The following is a 24,001-nucleotide window of genomic DNA, read 5'->3' as shown; positions in this document are numbered from 1 at the left end:
ACGTGATAATGTCAACACGCGGCAAAGTCGGTTGACGACATGAGACGGCCGACAAACAATTAGTACCTGTCCAGACGTCTCAAAAACACCGTCAGGGGTTTTAAAACGCCCGTTTACTTTAGTCGGTCGACACAGACACAGACAGGGACACTGAATCCAGTGTCGACGGTGAATAAACAAACGTATTCCTTATTAGGGCCACACGTTAAGGGCAATTAAGGAGGTGTTACATATTTCTGATACTACAAGTACCACAAAAGAGGGTATTATGTGGGATGTGAAAAAACTACCGTAGTTTTTCCTGAATCAGATAAATTAAATGAAGTGTGTGATGATGCGTGGGTTCCCCCCGATAGAAAATATGGGCGGTATACCCTTTCCCGCCAGAAGTTAGGGCGCGTTGGGAAACACCCCTTAGGGTGGATAAGGCGCTCACACGCTTATCAGAACAAGTGGCGGTACCGTCTATAGATAGGGCCGTCCTCAAGGAGCCAGCTGACAGGAGGCTGGAAAATATCATAAAAAGGATGCATTTCTATATATGCGAGATGCACAGAGGGATATTTGCACTCTGGCATCAAGAGTAAGTGCGATGTCCATATCTGCCAGAAGATGTTTATGGACACGACAGTGGTCAGGTGATGCAGATTCCAAACGGCACAAAGGTGTATTGCCGTATAAAGGAAGAGGAGTTATTTGGGGTCGGTCCATCGGACCTGGTGGCCACGGCAACTGCTGGAAAATCCACCGTTTTTTACCCTAAGTCACATCTCTGCAGAAAAAGACACCGTCTTTTCAGCTTCAGTCCTTTCGTCCCTATAAGAGTCATATCTGCCCAGGGATAGAGGAAAGGGAAGAAGACTGCAGCAGGCAGCCCATTCCCAGGAACAGAAGCGTTCCACCGCTTCTGACAAGCTCTCAGCATGACGCTGAGACCGTACAGGACCCCTGGATCCTACAAGTAGTATCCCAGGGGTACAGATTGGAATGTCGAGACGTTTCCCCTGCGCAGGCTCCTGAAGTCTGCTTTACCAAGGTCTCCCTCCGACAAGGAGGCAGTATGGGAAACAATTCACGAGCTGTATTCCCAGCAGGTGATAATTAAATTACCCCTCCTACAACAAGAAAAGGGGTATTATTCCACACTATATTGTGGTACTGAAGCCAGAAGGCTAGGTGAGACCTATTCTAAATCTAAAAAAATTTGAACACTTACAAAGGTTCAAATCAAGATGGAGTCACTCAGAGCAGTGATAACGAACCGGGAAGAAGGGGACTATATGGTGTCCCGAGACATCAGGGATGCTTACCTCCATGTCCCAAATTTGCCCTTATCACTAAGGGTACCTCAGGTTCGTGGTACAGAACTGTCACTATCAGTTTCAGACCCTGCCGTTTGGATTGTCCACGGCACCCCGGGTCTTTACCAAGGTAATGGCCGAAATGATGGTTCTTCTTCGAAGAAAAGGCGTCTTAATTATCCCTTACTTGGACGATCTCCTGATAAGGGCAAAGTCCAGGGAACAGTTGGAGGTCGGAGTAGCACTATCTCGGATACTGTTACAACAGCAGGGGTGGATTCTAAATATTCCAAAATCGCAGCTGATCCCGACAACAAGTCTCCTGTGCTTAGGGATGATTCTGGACACAGTCCAGAAAAAGGTGTTTCTCCCGGAAGAGAAAGCCAGGGAGTTATCCGAGCTAGTCAGGAACCTCCTAAAATCAGTGCATCATTGCACAAGGGCCATGGTAAAAAAAATGGTGACTTCCTTCGAAGCAATTCCAGTCGGCAGATTTCATGCAAGAACTTTTCAGTGGGATCTGCTGGACAAATGGTCCGGATCGCATCTTCAGATGCATCAGCGGATAACCCTATATCCAAGGACAAGGGTGTCTCTCCTGTGGTGGTTACAGAGTGCTCATCTTCTAGAGGGCCGCAGATTCGGCATTCAGTTTTGGATGTTGGTGACCACGGAGGCCAGCCCGAGAGGCTGGGGAGCAGTCACACAAGGAAAAAATTTCCAGGGAGTGTGATCAAGTCTGGAGACTTTTCTCCACATAAATATAGCTAAGGGTAAATTTATAATGCTCTAAGCTTAGCAAGACCTCTGCTTCAAGGTCAGCCGGTATTGATCCAGTGGGATAAAACATCACGGCAGTCGCCCACGTAAATAGACAGGGCGGCACAAGAAGCAGGAGGGCAGTGGCAAAAACTGCAAGGACTTTTCGCTGGGCGGAAAATCATGTGATAGCACTGTCAGCAGTGTTTCATTCCGGGAATGGAAACTGGGAAGCAGACTTCCTCAGTAGGCACGACCTCCACCCGGCAGAGTGGGAACTTCATGGGGAAGTTTTCCACATGATTGTAAACCGTTGGGAATTACCAAAGGTGGACATGATGGCGTCCCGTCTGAACAAAAAACGGGACAGGTATTGCGCCAGGTTAAGAGACCCTCAGGCAATAGCTGTGGACGTTCTGGTAACACCGTGGGTGTACCAGTCGGTGTATGTGTTCCCTCCTCTGCTTCTCATACCTAAGGTACTGAGAATTATAAGACGTAGAGGAGTAAGAACTATACTCATGGCTCCGGATTGGCCAAGAAGGACTTGGTACCCGGAACTTCAAGAGATGCTCACAGAGGACTTATGGCCTCTGCCGCTAAGAAGGGACTTGTTTCAGCAAGTACCATGTCTGTTCCAAGACTTACCGCAGCTGCGTTTGACGGCATGGCGGTGGAACGCCGGATCCTAAGGGAAAAGGCATTCAGGAAGAGGTCATTCCTACCCTGGTCAAAGCCAGAAAGGAGGTGACCGCACAACATTATCACCACATGTGGCGAAAATATGTTGCGTGGTGTGAGGCCAGGAAGGCCCCACGAAGAAATTTCAACTCGGTCGATTCCTGCATTTCCTGCAAACAGGAGTGTCTATGGGCCTCAAATTGGGGTCCATTAAGGTTCAAATTTCGGCCCTGTCGATTTTTCTTCCAGAAAGAATTGGCTTCAGTTCCTGAAGTCCAGAAGTTTGTCAAGGGAGTATTGCATATACAACCCCCTTTTGTGCCTCCAGTGGCACTGTGGGATCTCAACGTAGTTCTGGGATTCCTCAAAACACATTGGTTTAAAACCAGTCAAATCTGTGGATTTGAAGCATCTCACATGAAAAGTGAACATGCTCTTGGACCTGGCCTGGACCAGGCGAGTGTCAAATTGGTGGTTTTTTTCTCAAAAAAGCCCATATCTGTTTGTCCATTCGGACAGGGCAGAGCTGCGGACTCGTCCCCAGTTCTCTCCCTAAGGTGGTGTCAGTGTTTCACCTGAACCAGCTTATTGTGGTGTCTTGCGCCTACTAGGGACTTGGAGGACTCCAAGTTGCTAGATGTGGTCAGGGCCCTGAAAATATAGGTTCCAGGACGGCTGGAGTCAGGAAAACTGACTTGCTGTTATCCTGTATGCACCCAACAAACTGGGTGCTCTTGCTTCTAAGCAGACTTTTGCTAGTTGGATGTGTAATACAATTCAGCTTGCACATTCTGTGGCAGGCCTGCCACAGCCAAAATATGTAAATGCCCATTCCACAAGGAAGGTGGGCTCATCTTGGGCGGCTGCCCGAGGGGTCTCGGCTTTACAACTTTGCCGAGCGGCTATTTAGTCAGGGGCAAACACGTTTGTAAAATCCTACAAATTTGATAACCTGGCTAAGGAGGACCTGGAGTTCTCTCATTCGGTGCTGCAGAGTCATCCGCACTCTCCCGCCCGTTTGGGAGCTTTGGTATAATCCCCATGGTCCTTTCAGGAACCCCAGCATCCACTAGGACGATAGAGAAAATAAGAATTTACTTACCGATAATTCTATTTCTCGGAGTCCGTAGTGGATGCTGGGCGCCCATCCCAAGTGCGGATTATCTGCAATACTTGTACATAGTTACAAAAATCGGGTTATTATTGTTGTGAGCCATCTTTCAGAGGCTCCGCTGTTATCATACTGTTAACTGGGTTCAGATCACAGGTTGTACGGTGTGATTGGTGTGGCTGGTATGAGTCTTACCCGGGATTCATAAATCCTTCCTTATTGTGTACGCTCGTCCGGGCACAGTATCCTAACTGAGGCTTGGAGGAGGGTCATAGGGGGAGGAGCCAGTGCACACCACCTGATCCTAAAGCTTTACTTTTTGTGCCCTGTCTCCTGCGGAGCCGCTATTCCCCATGGTCCTTTCAGGAACCCCAGCATCCACTACGGACTCCGAGAAATAGAATTATCGGTAAGTAAATTCTTATTTTTTTTACATTATATCTGCCCCCCCCCCCTTCCCCCCTGCAGTGCGTATGGTTTTTTCCAATTAGGTAACAAATTTGCTGCTACGGTCAGATATGAATTAGGCCCATTGACCATTATTAAGATGATCTACAAATGTCACTAATAGTAAGGTGGTGTTTCTATGAGTGACGTTTGAGTATACCTATTTATATGTTTTCTGAAAAATGCTGTCGGATAATATCTATATAATACCTGCAGAAATACTCTAGAGATAATGTTTAGAGTAAAGGTCATCAAAGAGTCATAAGATAGTTTAAATTAGTATATGTTTATATAACACCTGCAGGGGGCCTTCAAAAGTAAACCACAAAGTAAAGGACACTGGTAATTAACCTTTTGCAGGTGGTCTATAAATTACACTTAAGGGTTTAACACACAATTATGAGTAGTAAATGCTGCTTTTTCATAAATAAGAAATGAATTTGTTAATTTTGTAGGTGCACATCTTAACTAGCATAAGAAGATGGTTCAATTATTTGTATATTCTGGAGATAGTATAAGTTGTGCTGAAAAAGTGTAAGACCCGATTTATGAGTCCCCCAGCTTCTGCTTTCATGTTGTCTCAGCATATACAGTATACAGTATGACAGCAATGGGGGTAGGTTCTGGTCAGAAAGAGGAGTGCTTACAGTCAGCGCACGATGAGAACTAAGGTCCTGATATCAAAAGACTTTGCAGGAAGCCCTGTCTTGTGTGTGCTGATGAGCAGGCTATCTGTTCTGTAGAATACCTGTAGAGTGATGTTGCGATAACATTATCCTGTGCGTGTTTTGGAATGCTGGTGGTTCCTGCAGTATGACATGCATTTCAGCCACGGGTTGCTTGTTTACATAACTTGTGAAATCCTATAGCACTTTCAGACATACGACCATGGAATTTCCCTGCTCAGACTCTGGTTTTTCACCTCTGAAAAAATCCTGGATTTTCCGTTCGAAACCCCCTTTCACACTATACCCAGGTCGTCCCCTTTTAGTCATAAGCCTGGTCTCCCCTGGCATTCTACAAGCACACACACACACACACACACACACACACACACACACACACACACACACACACACACACACACACACTATATCATACACACACATGTCACACTCATACACACACATGTCACACTCATACACACACATACATGTTATACACACAAATGTCACACTCATACACACATGTCACACTCATACACACACATGTCATACTCATACACACACACGTCACACTCATACACACACATACATGTTACACAAACATCCATGTCACACTCAAGCAACCACACACCCCTTCTAAAACTAGCTGCTTCTCCCGGCAGCAGAGAGCATAGCCCACTCCTGGCAGCACAGAGCGCAGCCTCCTCTTGGCAGGCCCACCCCCAAGCAGCCCCGAACAGCCTATCAGAGGCTTCTAAGGGCAGATTAAAATCCTGGGTCGCACCATACACACTTAACCCGGGTTGTTTACCTGTTACGAAAGTCCTGGGAAAAACCCTGGTCAATAGCATGGGCGCCGGCCCGGGAATGCGTTCCCGGGTTGGTACCTTTCAGACATACAGAAATCCTGGGTTGATGCACGTTCACGCACAAAAATCCAGGATTTTAGAATATGTCTGAAAGGGGTATTAGAGAGTGATCCATAGTCAACAATCGGAACTCTGCATTGTGCAGCTGGTCCATATAGGATGATATTCTCTGAGTGGAACGCTAATAATGGTAGAGTAAGGCAAAAGGTATAAGGGTAATACCTAGGATGCAAATAAAGGGGAGTAGGTTAAATGGTATTAAATAGTGCTTACAATATTAGATCAATTGTGCAAAATATGCAAAATACATATATGTCCTGCAGTCATGCTAAACAGCCCTCGAAGTTGCGCCATGCCGTGGCTGGACTCGGTAGCGCAGAGCATCTTTTTTTTTAGTTGTTTTCAGAGAAAATGCGTCTTAGATGCACAGTAATGTAATAAGATGCACAAGCAGCTTCTGTTGATTAAAATAAAGATCTATACATTTGAATGGGATGACCAGTATCATTTCCATGCATTGATTAGAAGGCACAATGATGTCGCCAGTAGCCTTAATCCCCAGTTTTCCTTTCTGTTCAGTTTTATAATCACTTTTACATTGCAAGATGGGTTTAAAGTTTTCCTTCTGTTATCAATGTTGCTATTCTGTGGTTATTTAAGTTGGTTATTTCAGGTAAGTGAATTATGTTTATGTTAGTTATTATAGTTTTTATCCAAATCCATCCAGTGAAAGGCCCAGAACAGGCTGAGCAGGTCAAAGTTCTGCCTGTTGAACACTAACAGGAGGTCCAAGCAGGACTCCACCTCCCCTAATATGTCTTCTGTGATCCAGAATTACCACTCTGTGAAGTTTTCGTCCAAATTCATCCAGTGGTTGTCCCTGGCTCAAAGTTCTGCCCAGGGTACATCAACAGGAGGTCTGACCGGGACCTCAACCCCCTAGTAAGTCTTCTGGAATCCAGTGTTACCACTCTGTGAAGTTTTCATCCAAATCCATCCAGTATATAGCTCAGAACCCCCGCTTCCCCGTGTGCAAATTACTGGCCAGCGTACACCAGCAGGAGGTCCGACCGGGACCCTAACTCCCCTAGAACCTGGCCAGGATCCATCTGGACTACCTCATGTTGGTGTCATCCCAATTGATGCAGGGGTGTCCAAATGCATAACCGGACAGACCAACAAACAACAGACCAATTCATTTTATATATAAGATGCTAAGGTCACTGGATCGGAAACCTCTTATGAAAATTCCCATGCTCCCTACACTTTTAGTTTTTTGGGGGTCTAGCATATATTTCTGGTAGGGAAGTTGGATTCATATTTTTCTTTAGTTGATGTTACTGGGGCATTTGGCCACTAACCAATGCTTGTTGAAGTTTGGTTTGCATTGGTTAAGCGGCAATACTTATAGTCGGCCTATGTTTCTATGCAAAAATAACGGTTACTAATATCTCTATCTATCTATCTATCTATCTATCTATCTATCTATCTATCTATCTATCTATCTATCTATCTATCTATCTATCTATCTATCTATCTATCTATCTGTCTACCTATCTTTCTATCTATATTCATTAGTGTTAAAGTCATTCTCTAATTCTACTGCAGGATTTTTATGTAACCAACAGAAGCATATGTGTGCACTAGTCCCCACTTTACAAAACAGAGAAAAAAAACATGATTTTATTCAGTAGGGAGGTTTTCATAAATATGCGATTGAAAATTATATTGCATTTTTTTGCTGCCTTTTTGCTGTCATAAATGAAATGCATTTATAAAACATACCATATTTTAATCTAGAAAATGTACCTAACCCTTGTCTTTATTTAACATAAGAAGAAGGAAATCTGGAAGTTATATCAATCCCACTTGTATAAAATGTTCTTTTTGTATACTGTTTTGTCATTATCTGGTAATCACTACCATGGAAACACATTGATTTAAAGAGGGGACTCCCATCTCTCATACAAGGGTACGCTTATGAGCCAGTACAGAGGATATAGGACAAATTCAGTTGCTACCCCATATATGGAGAATGTAATTTATTCATACTGTAAGGTGATATTGCTTGGGGACTCCCCTCTTTCAAATGTGGGTATCCCCACGTGTGCAGGTGTCATTTGGGGGCACCATTTGCTCCAGCACCTTTCACACCATGCAATCCTATGTGCCCATTTTTCACTGCATAAATGCCGCAGAATGCTACAGCGCAAGCAAAGATATAAAAGGACACATCTGTGTGGCCTGATTCAATGCGGTTAGAGTTGCTATCGCTGCTACTTACATAGAAGCAGCAGTAATAGCACTAATATGGTAATGCAGCAGGAGACGTCTTGCCAGGACGCAGTATCGAATCATCTCCGACACCATTGGCCGGCTGTGTGACCCATGGGGTCGCATAAGCAGGCTTCCACAGGATCTACCAAGATGCCATGAAATTGACGGAGATCTTGGCCTCGTACCTCCCCTGCTATGCCGGCGACACGTAGAACGGAGGCTGCCGTTACCTCCTCCCCGCCTTCCAAACAGCATCAGACAGCAGTCACTAACAGTCTGCTGCTTTCCTGCGTTCTGTGTCGCCGGACCCATCGCGCAGGTGCAGAATGGATCCTGCGCATGTACAGAGTACAGAACATCGATACTTTGTGGTGCAGGACGACACTCCATCCACATCTAGATCAGGCTGGCTTAAAGTCCCTACCCCGTTTCACACATTGCAAACATTTATGTATGTTTTCACAAAATGTATGCTGTTGGCCATAGCAACATCCCTTTCTGACCTGAAATCCTGGGCACCCATACTTTCCTCCGGCCATCTTTTTCGGGTGGTCTTCAGTATGCCGACTGTCGGGATCCCGGAGCACAGTATACCGGCGCCGGAATCCCGACAGCCGGCATACCGACAGCCGGCATACCGACACTTTTTTTCTCTCGTGGGGGTCCACGACCCCCTGGAGGGAGAATAAAATAGCATGGCGCGCGTAGAGCGCCACCGTGCCCGCAGCGTGGCGAGCGCAGCGAGCCCGCAAGGGGCTCCTTTGCGCTTGCCACACTGTCGGCATGCCGGCGGTCGGGCTCCCGGCTCCGGTATGCTGGTCGCCGGGAGCCCGGCCGCCGGCATACCATACTACACCCATCTTTTTCTTATAATGCAGTCTGTCATGGTGGAGAACGAGTAGGGCTTGTTTTAAGGTATATGTGGATGACGAACTGCGCTCATTCTCTGCAGCAAAGTGGTTAAAGGTGATATTATCGTTGATGTTACACACTACATGGTTTCAATGTTTAGATTATTTAGTTGTTTTTTTTAATACTGTGTATGCTTACCTCTTCTTCCAATTTAATTAAATAGCATTAGTTGAGTGATCATATATTGAAGATATTGTTTTTGTCTCCCCTTTCGGAAATCAGAATTATTGTAAGTGAGTATTTTTTTATTCAGAACGGTATCCGGTCTTTAGGTCGACAGCACTTAGGTTGACACTAATTAGGTCAACCACTATTGGTCGACATGCATTGTCGACATGGTTGTTAGGTCAACATGGTCACTAGGTCAACATGCCAAAGATCGACACATGAAAATGTCGACATGCATTTTTCAAAAAATGCTTTCTGGACTTTTTCATACTTTACGATCCACGTGGACTACGATTGGGAATAGTGACCTGTACCAAGCGCATTGGTAGCAGAGCGAGGCACCTTGCCCGATAGCTCGCCATATGAGGGGATACAGTGCACTAATTGGGGTTCCCGGTCACTTTACGAAGAAAACAACACCAACATTTTTTAAAAACTCATGTCGACCTTTTTTCATGTCGACCATGTCTATGTCAACCTAATGACCGTGTCAACCTATTTCAGGTGTCAACCTAGTCACTGTCGACCAATAGTGGTCGACCTAATGACTGTCCACCTAGTTACTGTCGACCCTATGATCCACACCCTTAAGAACTAACAGAATATGTTCCATCATAAAGTTTGCACAGCACGTTAAAATATACTGTATAAAATATGTTAAACTGACATTCGTTATAAATGTTTAATAGTTTCATGGTTAATGTGAGACATGTTGTTGTAGTGCAAAGATGATAATAAAAGGTTGAGCATACTAATAGAAACCTTTATTTTATTATTTGTCAATAGACACCAACCGAGGATGTAAGTATAAATGCTTTAGCATTGGTAAAGCAATAATATACAAATATTTCCTATAATTAGGGAAAACATTTTTCTAATATATTCCAAGCATTATTGGGCTGAATATTTAACTACTGTATATTGATTGTTTTGAATTCTTACTTACATATTACACCATTGGACAAACAATTTATCTAGAATCACCCAGATTAATTGCTGATTGCTATAAATGTGAATCAAGCAAATTTATAGGAAATATTTGTAATTATCCCTAATCATAGGATCTGCATGAACTAAACTAGTAATAGCGGTAGATGGATATCTATATTCATTGTCTTCTGCAATGCATCCTTGATAGAAGCATGGCAAATATATATATATATATATATATATATACACACTATATATATATATATATATATATATATATAAAATATGCATATATATATATATATATATATATAATAAATTATATATATATATATATATATGCCTTATGTGTGTGCATATATATATATATATATATATATATGCCTTATGTGTGTGTGTGTATATATATATATATATATACTGTATATATTTTATTTTTGTTCAGTGTCCTCTAACGTTGTTTATCGTGTAATACAGAACAATTGGATATGTGTCATGGAAGTGTCATAGATAGATGGCTACTCAGACAACATTGGGAAAGTTTTGATGTCTATAGTCTAAAATGTACAGTGAAAACATGAAACGCAGAATTATTTATAATACAATGATATCCTGGGAATTTTTTTTAAAACAGTTCTATGGTTAGATGTTTTATAAATAGCAGCTAATTAGACATTTCTAAACTGTAGAATGATTAATATCTTCACAGACTGGAAGACGTGTATACCCTATGTTGCTAGAAATCTTACAAATCTTTATTTTATAAGACTGTCACTTATCTCTTTACAGGAGGATTTTCTAGGTTAGGGAACATACTTTCTCTGGCAACAAGACTAGGAGACACTGAACCATTGGGATTTCAGTTTGGGCTGGAGGTGGCACATAAACAAACAGTTCTGAATCTGGTCAAATTAGCTCTCAAACAGGCTCCGTTTGTTACTTGTAAGCTGTTCTTCCTCATGGCTATTGCCTGCATTCGGTGTGTTCCCGAGTTGGGGGCTTTGTCTTGCAAGCCAGCTTTTTTCATCTTCCATGACCAGAGGCGTAACTAGGGTTTTTGGAGCCCAGGGCAAGATGTAAAAAGGCGCCCCCCACAAAAAAAAAAGCACACAAAAAGAAGCATGTGCGTGCGCCGGAAAATGGGCGTGGCCACACACCAGAAGGGGTGTGGCCACACTCCAGAAGGGGTGTGGCCACTGAAAATGGCCCACGGTGCCAGTTACATTGCCCCACAGTGACAGATACAATGCCCCACAGTGCCAGTTACAATGCCCCACAGTGCCGTATACATGCCCCACAGTGCCGGATACATGCCCCACAGTGCCAGTTACATTGCCCCACTGTGTCAGATACATGCCCCACAGTGCCAGTTACATTGCCCCACTGTGCTAGATACATGCCCCACAGTGCCGGTTACATTGCCCCACAGTGCTAGATACATGCCCCACAGTGCCAGATACATGCCCCATAGTGCCAGTTACATTGCCCCACTGTGCCAGATACATGCCCCACAGTGCCAGATACATGCCCCACAGTGCCAGTTACATTGCCCCACAGTGCCAGATACAATGCCCCACAGTGCCGGATACATGCCCCACAGTGCCAGTTACATTGCCCTACTGTGTCAGATACATGCCCCACAGTGCCAGTTACATTGCCCCACTGTGCCAGATACATGCCCCACAGTGCCAGATACATGCCCCACTGTGCCAGATACAGTGCCAGGCCCCGCTCAGTGCCAGATACATGCCCCACTGTGCCAGATACATGCCCCACAGTGCCAGGCCCCACTCATTGCCAGATACATGCCCCACTGTGCCTGTGCCCGTGCCCCCCCCGTTCACTTACCTGACGCTTATGTGAGGGGAGGAGAGCGCAGCGCCTCTCTCCTCACCGCTCCGTCCAGGTCTCCCGTCCCGCCTCCGGCGGCTGTGTCTGGCGCCGGTTCGCTAGCCAATCAGAGCTCGCGGACCGGCAGCCAATCAGGAGCCGGTCCGCAAGCTCTGATTGGCTAACGCCGGAGACCGGACACAGCAGCGCTGCTGGCAGCGCTGCTAGTGCTGGCAGCGGCGGTGAGGGGAGTGAGAGACGCTGCGCTCTCCTCCCCTCACATTTAGGGTTGACGGGGGCGAGTGGGGCATAATGCCCTGGCCGCCGCCGGCGCCCCCCTCTCCTGGGCCTGCCAAGGCGCCCAGGGCACGTGCCCCGCTCGCCCTACCCTAGATACGCCTCTGTCCATGACATTAGAGTGGTCCTCTGTAGGGTTCCTACGCTCCAGCTGAAAGTTGTTTCTGCTCTCTCACTTAAACCAGCAAATTGTCTTTCCAGTTTTCTCTTACGTCCTAGAGGATACTGGGGATCCATTTAGTACCATGGGGTATAGACGGGTCCACTAGGAGCCTTGGGCACTTTAAGAATTTGATAGGGTTCGCTGGCTCCTACCTCTGTGTCCCTCCTACCAGACTAGGATGAGCCGTCACATCGCATGGAAGCTCCTGAAGAGTTTTCTGCATTTATTTTATCTGTTTATTTTCAGGCAGGACTGGATGGCACCAGCCTGCCTGCTTCGTGGGACTTAGGGGGGAGGGGAACGGCCCAACCTCTTGAAGGGTTAATGGTCCCGTTCCCCGCTGACAGGACACTAGCTCCTGAGGGAACTATTCTTATGCCCCACCATGGCACGCCGCCACCCCTAACAGAGCCAGAAGATAGAAGAGTGGTGAGTACTTAGCCGGCGTCCTTGTTAGCAGGTCGCCGGCCATTATGGCGGCATGAGGGTACAGAGACACACAGCTTCTATGGGGGCGGCGGAGACTCCAGACTTAGTACACAGTGCAAACGCACCGCTTCTGAGGGAGCGAACTGAGTCTAAGTACACTACGGGTGAACACAGTACCCAGACTGGCATTACAGACTTAAAAGGTGACTGACTCCATTTTAAGCACAAAAAATTACCTCAGCCAATATAAAAAAGCGTGAAGACCGCGCGCCATTGAGGGGCGGGGTTCACTATGAACGGATCCAGCAGCTCACCAGCGCCATTTTCAATCTGCAGTGGACACAGATGCTTACTGACAGGTACACGCAGCTACTCCGGAAAGACCCCAGAGTGCCTCAGCGGTACCAGGGGGTCATAGCAGGGGGGGAGCGCATACTGGCGTACTAAGTCCCCGATCTGGGTACTTCTAGTCTGCGACCTGGCTAAGCTTAGCATTAGCAGTAAGGGTGCTGTGTGCTGGCTCCAGGCTATCTCTGTGCCTCTCTTGAAGGGGTCTTTGTGGGTTAATTGTGCATTTCACCTTTTCCTGTGTGCGTGTGTGCTGTCACAGTATGCCAGACAAAGAGTGTGTTTCATGTAAGGCACAGTGTTCCTCTTCTCCAGGGGGTTCACTGCAGTGTACTCAATGCAGTGTACCCTCCCAGGCTAGTGGGGCAGAGCCAGCTTGGATGGATAACATTAGGGGAATGATTTCCAATATCTCTTCTAAATTGTCCCGCAATGAGAAGAAGATGCATTACTTAAGACAATCGATCACTGAGTTTATGAGCAGAGATTTAGTACCCAAACCAGCCTCTCAGTCCCCTGCCATTTGTCCGCAAAAATGTCCTTTGGCTCATATCCTGTAGTCTGACTCTGATGATAACGGGTTAGACATGGAGGAGGGGGAGGTGGACTCAGAGGTTGGGGAGGGTACTCTGTCACAAGGAATAGAGGCTCTCATAGAAGCTATCAGAGACATTCTGCATATCCCTGATAAGGTAACAGAAGAGACTGAGGCGTCTTATTTTAATATAAAAAAAGAAATCCTCAGCCACTTTTCCTGTGTCACAGGAACTAAATACCCTATTTGAAGAACCATGGGTTAATCCTGATAGAAAATTTCAGAACCCTAAATGGTTGATATCATCTTTTACCTTTCCTACTGAGGATAGAAAAAAATGGGAAAATCCACCGATAGTGCATGCATCAGTATTCAGGCTGTCACGGAAAATTGTATTGCCTGTCCCTGGTGCAGCCTCCCTAAAAGACTCGGCTGATCATAGAATTGAGAATACACTCAAGTCTTTGTATACAGTTGCTGGGGTGGCACAGAGGCCCACTATAGCATGTGGGTAGATTACTAAATCCATCGCAAAATGGATTTATAACCTAATTGAGGGGTTAGGTACCTTGCCTAAGGGGGAGATTATTTTACTCCTGCAACATATACAGGTCACTGCAAATTTTATGGTCGAAGCCATAAAATAAATAGGTTTACTTAATGCACGCACCACTGCTATGGTAGTGTCAGCACGCAGAGGCTTATGGCTACGCCAGTGGACTGCCGACGCGGACTCCAGGAAAGGCGTGGAAGGCTTACCCTGCAAAGGAGAGGCTTTATTTGGATATGAACAAGACAATGGATCTCCAAAGCTACTGCGGATAAGTTCACGTATCTTCCTTCTGCAGCTCCCCCAGCCAGGAAGGCTTACTCAGGACCTAATCTACAGTCCTTTCGGACTGCCAAGTTTAAGGGCAAAACCAGAGGTTCTTCTACAGCCACCAGAGGCGCTAGAGGTAAACCACGAAACCACGAAAACCAACAACTGCAGGTTCACAGGAACAGAGCTCAAGTTCTGCTTCCTCAAAGCCTTCAGCATGACGGTGGACTGCGATGCCTGGAAGACCGGCAGGTGGGAGCCCGACTAAAATTTTCAGTCACATCTGGACAACATCATGCCAGGATCCCTGGGTCATAGATATTATTTCCCAGGGCTACAGACTGGAGTTTCAGGAGCTCCCACCTCACAGGCCTGGTATGCTGACTTTCTGGAGAAGATCCTCGAAGATCTGTGGCTCTTTGCGACAGGGCCCGTTTGTCTATCAGGGCTTACCGCAGCTATGTTTAATGGCATGGAGGTTGAACGGCTGATCTTAGCCAGGGAAGGGATTCCTGACAAGGTCATCCTGACTATAATCCAAGCCAGGAAAGGGGTAACGTCTAAACATTACCACCGTATATGGAAGAATTATGTCTCTTGGTGTGAGACCAGACAATATTCCGCGGTGGAATTTCATCTGGGACGTCTCCTGCTTTTTCTGCAGTCGGGAGTGGATGTGAGCCTACGCCTAGGTTCCATTAAAGTCCAGATTTTGGCTTTGTCTATTTTCTTTCAGAAACAATTGGCTTCTCTCCCTGAGGTCCAGACGTTCTTGAAAGGTGTTCTGCACATCCAGCCTCCCTTTGTGCCTCCCACAGCACCTTGCGATCTCAATTTGGTGCTGCAGTTCCTCCAATCGGTCTGGTTTGAACTGTTACAGGAGGTTGACGTAAAGTACCTTACATGGAAGACCGTCACACTGTTGGCCTTGGCTTCAGCAAGACGTGTGTCGGAACTAGGGGTGTTGTCTCACAAGAATCCCTACTTCATTTTCCATGAGGACAGAGTTGAACTCAGAACTCGTCAGCAATATCTTCCTAAGGTGGTGTCTGCTTTTCACATCAACCAACCTACTGTGGTACCGGCTGTGACGGACACCTCTGCTACTTCAAAGTCTTTGGATGTTGTAAGGAAATTGAAGGTGTATGAAGAGAACAGCTCATCACAGAAAATCGGACTCACTGTTCGTTCTCTATGATCCCAATAAAATTGGGTGTCCTGCTTCAAAGCAGTCTACTGCACCCTGGATAAAGCGCATGATCCAGCATGCTTATTCCATGGCAGGACTGTCGGTTCCAAAATCTGTACAGGCCCACTCTGTTAGGTCGGTTGATTCTTCTTGGGCGGCTGTCCGTGGTGTCTCCGCTTTACAGGTACTTAATGGTTCCCCAGTATCCTCTAGGACGTAAGAGAAAATAGGATTTTAATTACCTACCGGTAAATCATTTTTCTCGTAGTCCTACCGGTAAATCCTTTTCTCGTAGCCCGCCCAGTGCTTCGTTCTTCCTGTACTGTTACATGGTTAAGTTTACTGGTTTGTTCAGCTATTGCTGTTCATGTTTCAGTTTTGATTAGCATGGCTGTCCTATTCTTCTGTGTGCTGGTTCGTAATCTCACCACTATCTTTATCCTTCTAGTATGTCCGTTTCCTCGGGCACAGTTTCCTAGACTGAGTCTGGTAGGAGGGGCATAGAGGTAGGAGCCAGCGCACACTATCAAATTCTTAAAGTGCCCAAGGCTCCTAGTGGACCCGTCTATACCCCATGGTACTAAATGGATCCCCAGTATCCTCTATGGACTACGAGAAAAGGATTTACAGGTAGGTAATTAAAATCCTATTTTTCCTCCTTTGGCAACTTCCAGGGCTGGCTCAAGACCTTGTGCCAGCGGGGATGCTTTTGTACCCGGCGAGTAGCTCCCTGCCAGCGCAGCTCCTGTGCGCTGGCAGGGGGCTACCCACTGCGTCCCAGGTCGCAGCATCTGCGGATGACTTCACGCAGCCTCCGCAGCCCTCCCCCATAACGGTCCGATCATGCCTGCGTTGTCTGGACCACGCCCCCACCATGGCATTCTAACGCCATTGGCACACCCCCTCCCGCCCTGCGACTGCTTCTGCCTGTCAATCAGGCAGAGGCAATCGCAGCTCAGATATGTTGTTAGCATCTCACTGGGCTAAAGGGATTCAGACTGTGATCGCTGACTCTGCCCCTTGCCCCATGTAGCCCCTTAAACACGTTGCCTCTTTTACACTTTGCGCCAGGTAGAGCCTCTTATGCACATTGCACCAGGTAGCCCCTTATACACATTGCGCTAAGTAGAGCCCAGAGAGAAAGAGAGAGTGAGTGTGTGTGTGTGTACTGTATATATGTGTATACACGTTTACGCCAGGTAGAACCTCATTGCGCCAGTTAGAGTTCCTTATATATTTTACACCACGTAGAGCTTCTTATACACACTGCCAGCTAGAGCCCCTTATACACATTGCACCAGGTAGAGCCTCTTATACACATTGCCTGGTAGAGCTCCGTTGCACTAGGTAGAGCCCCTTATATACGTTACACCAGGTAGAGCCCTTTTACACACGTTAAGCCAAGTAGAGCCACTTATACACATTGCACCAGGTAGCCCCTTATACACTTTGTGCCCTGTAGCCTCTTATGCACTTTGCACCAGGTAGCCCCTTATACACTTTGTGCCAGGTATAGCCTCTTATCCACATTGTGCCAGGTAGTCCCTTATACATTGCACCAGGTTGCACCTTATACACTTTGCACCAGGTAAAGCCTCTTATGCTCATTGCGCCAGGTAGCCCCTTATTAACATTGCACTAGGTAGAGCCCAGAGAGAGAGAGAGAGAGTTGTTTATGTACTGTATGTATGTGTGTATACACGTTTATGCCAGGTGGAACCTCCTATACACATTGCACCAATAAGAGCCCCTTATATATGTTATACCAGGTAGAGCCTCTTATACACATTCCACCAGGTAGCCCCTTATACACAGTGCTCCATGTAGAGGGGGTCATTCCGAGTTGATAAATTTTAGCACAGCTACAATCAGGTACTCAGACATGTGGAGGGATGCCCAGCACAGGGCTAGTCCTCCCACCATGTCAGTGCCGCCCCCCCCCCAGAAATGTAAAAGCATCACACGGGTCGCAGCGGCTGCGTGTGACACGCAGCTGCGGTGGCCCGCCCCCCCAATGGTCCGGCCACGCCTGCATTGTTCGGGACGTGCCTCCTACACAGTGGCTTAATGCTGCCATCCAGCCCCCTCCCACCCAGCGACCGCCTCTGCCTGTCAATCAGGTGGAGGCGATCGCCAGAATGCAACGGCCTTCGGCTGCCCAGCATGCGCCGGCGCACTGCAGCGCTGGCACATGCACAGATCCGACATGATCGCTGCGCTGCGATAACCAGTAGCAAGCGATCGAGTCGGAATGACCCCCAGAGTCTTTTATACACATTGCACCAGTAAGAGCTTCTTACACACATTGAGCCAGGTAGAGCCTCCTTTACACATTGCCAGGTAGAGCCCCATTGCACTAGGTAGAGCCCCTTATATACTGTACGTTACATCAGGTAGAGACCCTTACACACGTTAAGCCAGGTAGAGCTTCTTATAAACATTGCATCAGGTAGAGCCTCTTATACAGATTGCCAGGTATAGCCTCATTGCTCTTGGTAGAGCCCTTATATACGTTATACCAGGTATAGCCCCTTACACACATTATGCCAGGTAGATTTCCTTATACACATTGCACCAGGTAGAGCCTCTTGTACACATTGCGCCAGGTAGAGCTTATTATACACAAAGCGCCTAGTAGCCTTTTATACACAATGTGCCAGGTACAGCCTCTTATACACATTGCACCAGGTAGCCCCTTATTCACATTGCGCCAGGTATAGCCTCTTATACACATTGCGCCAGGTAGCCCCTTATGTACATTGAACCAGGTAGAGCCTCCTATAAACATTGCCAGCTAGAGCCCCTTATACACATTGCGCCAGTTAGAGCCTCTTATACACATTGCCAGGTAGAGCCCCATTGCACTAGGTAGAGCCACTTATATACGTTACACCAGGTAGAGTCCCTTACACACGCGTTAAGCCATATAGAGCCTCCTATACACATTGTACCAGGTAGAGCCTCTTATACACATTGTGCCAGGAAGAGCTTGTTACACACATTGCGCCAGCTAGAGCTTTCTTTACACATTGCCAGGTAGAGCCCCATTGCACTAGGTAGAGCCCCTTATATACGTTACATCAGGTAGAGACCCTTACACAAGTTTAGCCAAGTAGAGCTCCTTATAAACATTGCGCCAGGTAGAGCCTCTTATACACACTGCACCAGTTAGTGCTTCTTATACACATTGTGCCAGGTAGAGCCCCTTATGCACAATGTGCCAGGTAGAACCTTGTATATACATTGCACCAGGTAGCAGGTAGCCCCTTATACACATTGTACTAGGTAGCCCCTTATATACTTTGTGCCAGGTAGCCTCTTAAACACATTGCACCAGGTAGAGCCTCTTATACAGATTGCCAGGTACAGCCTCATTGCACTTGGTAGAGCCCTTATATACGTTATACCAGGTAGAGCCCCTAATACACATTAAGCCAGGTAGAGTTCCTTATACACATTGAACCAGGTAGAGCCTCTTGTACACATTGCGCCAGGTAGAGCTTCTTATACACAAAGCGCCTAGTAGCCTTTTATACACAATGTGCCAGGTACAGCCTCTTATATACATTGCACCAGGTAGCCCCTTATTCACATTGCGCCAGGTATAGCCTCTTATACACATTGCGCCAGGTAGCCCCTTATGTACATTGAACCAGGTAGAGCTTCCTATAAACATTGCCAGCTAGAGCCTCTTATACACATTGCGCCAGTTAGAGCCTCTTATACACATTGCCAGGTAGAGCCCCATTGCACTAGGTAGAGCCACTTATATACGTTAAACCAGGTAGAGCCCCTTACACACGCGTTAAGCCATATAGAGCCTCCTATACACATTGTACCAGGTAGAGCCTCTTATACACATTGTGCCAGGAAGAGCTTCTTACACACATTGCGCCAGGTAGAGCTTTCTTTACACATTGCCAGGTAGAGCCCCATTGCACTAGGTAGAGCCCCATATATACGTTACTTCAGGTAGAGATCCTTACACACGTTTAGCCAAGTAGAGCTCCTTATAAACATTACACCAGGTAGAGCCTATTATACACACTGCACCAGTTAGTGCTTCTTATACATATTGTGCCAGGTAGAGCCCCTTATGCACAATGTGTCAGGTAGAACCTTGTATATACATTACACCAGGTAGCCCCTTATACACATTGCACTAGGTAGCCCCTTATATACATTGAGCCAGGTAGCCCCTTATACATATTGCACCAGGTAGAGTCTCTTATACAGATTTCCAGGTACAGCCTTATTGCACTTGGTAGAGCCCTTATATATGTTATGCCAGGTAGAGCCTCTTACACACATTAAGTTAGGTAGAGCTCCTTATACACATTGCACCAGGTAGAGCCTCTTGTACACATTGTGCCAGGTAGAGCTTCTTATAAACAATGCACCTTGTAGCCCCTTATACACAATGTACCAGGTACAGCCTCTTATACACATTGTGCCAGGTAGAGACTCTTATACACATTGTGCCATGTAGCACCTTATGCACATTGCACCAGGTATAGCCTCTTATACACATTGCACTAGGTAGAGCCTCTTATACACATTGCGCCAGGTAGCTCCTTGTACACATTGCACCAGGTAGCCCATTATACACACACATGTGTGTGTGTATATATATATATATATATATATATATATATGTAAGACAGAAAGTAAGGGGCGCACCAGGTGAATATAAAAGTATCAATGATTTAATGACAAAGTAAAATGTTCACATACATCTAAGAAAGAAATCATCGGCCTCACGCTCCTTCTGCGATACCTCTGGATGGTTCACAGTGTAAACTCTGTACGGCTGGTAGCAGCGGCTGCTCCGGCTCCAGGTCTCTAATTGGCAGAAAGCTTGTCTGCAGTGTGTTAAAGCGTTTCCCGGCCTCAGATCTCCGCACTCCACGGACACAGACTTTAACGTCTGTCATCTTCAGTCCACAGGCCACGCCCAACTGGTTTCGTCATTAAACTTTGTCAGGTGTGTGTGGCCAAGCTAGCAACTGCTCAGTATTTATGATCATTTCAATCTACTATGCAAATTGGCTCATTTATACATTCTTTAACCCATTAGTATAATACAGGTTCATTAACTATTAAAACGACGTTTCATAATAGTCACAATTAAAAATAAATACATATTTATCATTTACCAGTGACAGCGGTAGCATATAATACATCCACATTCTATATGCATTATGGGGGTCATTCCGAGTTGAACGCTAGCTGCCGTTGTTCGCTGCGTAGCGATCAGTGGGAAAAATGGCTAATCTGCACATGCATTCGCACTCCTGCAAAGCGAAAATACACTCCACCGTGGGCGGTGACTATGCGTTTGCACAGCTGCTAAAAACTGCTATATATATTTGTGTGTGTGTGTGTGTGTATATATATATAATATAGTTTCTTAGGTTGACAAAAGACAGTTTGTCCATCGAGTTCAACCTATTAGTGGTCTCCTACACTGTATTATTTTTGGACAGTTTTATCTGTTGTGAATGTTGGCCATTATGTTTATTCTTTTCTTTTTTTTTTCCTTCTGTAGTGCGTGATCTACCCACTATAACCCTGTATATGCTTATCCATTAGGAATTTATCTAGCCCATTCTTAAAAGTAATGACCGAGTTCGCCATTACTACTCTCTCATGCAAGGAATCCAAATACGTATTGTACTAACAGTGAAGAAACCTTTACATCTCTGTGTGCGAAATCTCCTATCCATGCATCCTCTGTGTTGATCTTACCAATAACAAATCCCCCACAAGCTCTGTGTATTGTTCGCTTATATATTTGTAAATGTTAATCATGCCCCTCTTAATTTTCTTTTCTCTAATGTCCTAGTGGATGCTGGGGACTCCGTAAGGACCATGGGGAATAGACGGGCTCCGCAGGAGACTGGGCACTCTAAGAAAGATTTAGTACTACTGGTGTGCACTGGCTCCTCCCTCTATGCCCCTCCTCCAGACCTCAGTTAGAATCTGTGCCCGGCCAGAGCTGGGTGCTTTTAGTGGGCTCTCCTGAGCTTGCTATTAAGAAAGTATTTTAGTTAGGTTTTTTTATTTTCAGAGAGCTTCTGCTGGCAACAGACTCTCTGCTACGAGGGACTGAGGGGAGAGAAGCAAGCCTACTAACTGCGGCTAGGTTGCGCTTCTTAGGCTACTGGACACCATTAGCTCCAGAGGGTTCGAACACAGGATCTTAACCTTGGTCGTCCGTTCCCGGAGCGGCGCCGTCGTCCCCCTCGCAGAGCCAGAAGACAGAAGCTGGCAGAAGCAAGAAGACATCGAAATCGGCGGCAGAAGACTCCTGTCTTCACATGAGGTAGCGCACAGCACTGCAGCTGTGCGCCATTGCTCCCACACTAACCCACACACTCCGGTCACTGTAGGGTGCAGGGCGCAGGGTGGGCGCCTTGGGCAGCAATTAAGTACCTCTTGGCAAAAGCAGCATATATACAGTTGGACACTGTTATATGCATGAGCCCCCGCCATTAATTTTACACAAAATCGCGGGAGAAGCCCGCCGCTGAGGGGGCGGGGCCTTCTTCCTCAGCACTCACCAGCGCCATTTTCTCTCCACAGCTCCGCTGAGAGGAAGCTCCCCAGGCTCTCCCCTGCACGATAGAGAGGGTGTAAAAGAGAGGGGGGGCACATAAATTTGGCGTAAAAACAATATATACAGCAGCTACTGGGTTAACACTAAGTTACTGTGTGATTCCTGGGTCATATAGCGCTGGGGTGTGTGCTGGCATACTCTCTCTCTGTCTCTCCAAAGGGCCTTGTGGGGGAACTGTCTTCAAATAGAGCATCCCCCGTGTGTGTGGTGTGTCGGTACGTGTGTGTCGACATGTCTGAGGTAAAAGGCTCCCCTAAGGAGGAGATAGAGCAAATATGTGTGTGAGAGGGTGTCTCCGTCGACAACGCTGACACCTGTTTGGATATGTGTAAGTGCTGAGGTGAATTTATTGCACAAATGATTAGAGAACAGACAGGAAATCTACCCATGTCTGTCCCTGTGTCACAGAGACCTTCAGAGTCTCACAATGCTCACTATCCAAAATAATAAACATTGATATCGACAGGGAGTTTGACTCCAGTGTCGACTACGATAATGCAAAGTTACAGCCAAGATGGCTGAAAGGTATTCAATATATTATTATTGTAATAAAAGATGATTTGCATATCACTGATGACTCGTCTGTCCCTGACACAAGGGTACACATGTTAAGGGCAAGAAAGCTGAGGTAAATTTCCCTCCTCTCATGAGGAAAAAGAGCGGGAATCTCCAGACAAGAGACTGCAGCTTCCCACAAAAAATTCTCAGGCAGTATCCTTTCCCCACTAGGGCCAGGATGTGTTGGGAATCTTCCCCTAGGGTGTCCTGTTTGCACAGAAGGTAGCACTAGCTATTCTCAGGGATCCTGCAGATAGCGTGCACATTCTAGTATACTACTCAGACCGGCGATTGTGTCGGCATGGGTTTATAGCGCTGTGGCAGCGTGGACAGGTACCTTATCAGCAGAGATTGAGACCCTAGTATGCATATACATATATATATATGTATATATAGAGATATATATATATATATATATTAAAGATGCTGTCTTAAGTGATAGATATATATATATATAAAACATGCCCAAAGAGATATGAGTATACTGGGTCCTAGAGTCAAAGCTATGTCGATTTCTGCTTGACGTGTCCTGTAGAATATGCAATGGACAGATGATGCCGACTTAAGAGGCATGTGGAAGGCTGAGGATTGTGTGGAGAAGGGTTCTCGGACCTGGTCTACACAGCTATAGCTGGTAATTCTGATATTTTGCCTTATATTCCTGCACAGCCTAGGAAAGCACGACATTATCAAATGCAGCCTTTCGAATAAAGAAACAAGAAAGTCCGAGGTGCGTCCTTTCTTGCCAGAGGCGGCGGCAGAGGAAAGAAGCTGCACAACACAGCTAGTTCCCAGGAACAGAAGTCCTCCCCGGCCTCTACAAAAATCCACCGCAAGGCGGAGCTAGGCCCGGTGGGGGCACGCCTTGGTCAGTTCAGCCACAAGTGGGTTCACTCCCTGTTAGATCCCTGGGCAATAGATATTGTGTCTCAGGGATACAAGCTGGACTTTGAGAAGATGCCCCCTCGCCGACGGCCCTGCCGGCTTCCCCCCACGAGAGGGAAACAGTGTTAACTGCAATTCATAAATTGTATCTTCAACAGGTGGTGGTCAAGGTTCCACTCCTTCAACAAGGAGGGGGTTATTATTCGAC

The 24,001-nt window shown here is 46.3% G+C and overlaps 1 protein-coding gene across 3 annotated transcripts in view; it reads left to right on the top strand.

The window, feature by feature from the left end:
• Positions 1-24,001, top strand: part of DCDC2 (doublecortin domain containing 2) — a 401,802-nt gene that overhangs the window by 164,998 nt on the left and 212,803 nt on the right. For 2 of the 3 annotated variants that reach the window (XM_063923248.1, XM_063923251.1), the window contains exon 3: positions 9,977-9,991. The exons of the other annotated variant lie outside the window; for it this stretch is intronic. In XM_063923248.1, coding sequence (XP_063779318.1) covers positions 9,977-9,991 — 15 coding nt within the window. The remainder of the gene's footprint in view (positions 1-9,976; positions 9,992-24,001) is intronic. 3 annotated transcript variants of the gene reach the window in all.

The sequence above is a fragment of the Pseudophryne corroboree genome, chromosome 5 (assembly GCF_028390025.1).
Source record: "Pseudophryne corroboree isolate aPseCor3 chromosome 5, aPseCor3.hap2, whole genome shotgun sequence".
NCBI classification, from domain to species: domain Eukaryota; kingdom Metazoa; phylum Chordata; class Amphibia; order Anura; family Myobatrachidae; genus Pseudophryne; species Pseudophryne corroboree.
This window is presented reverse-complemented; position numbering and strand designations above follow the sequence as displayed.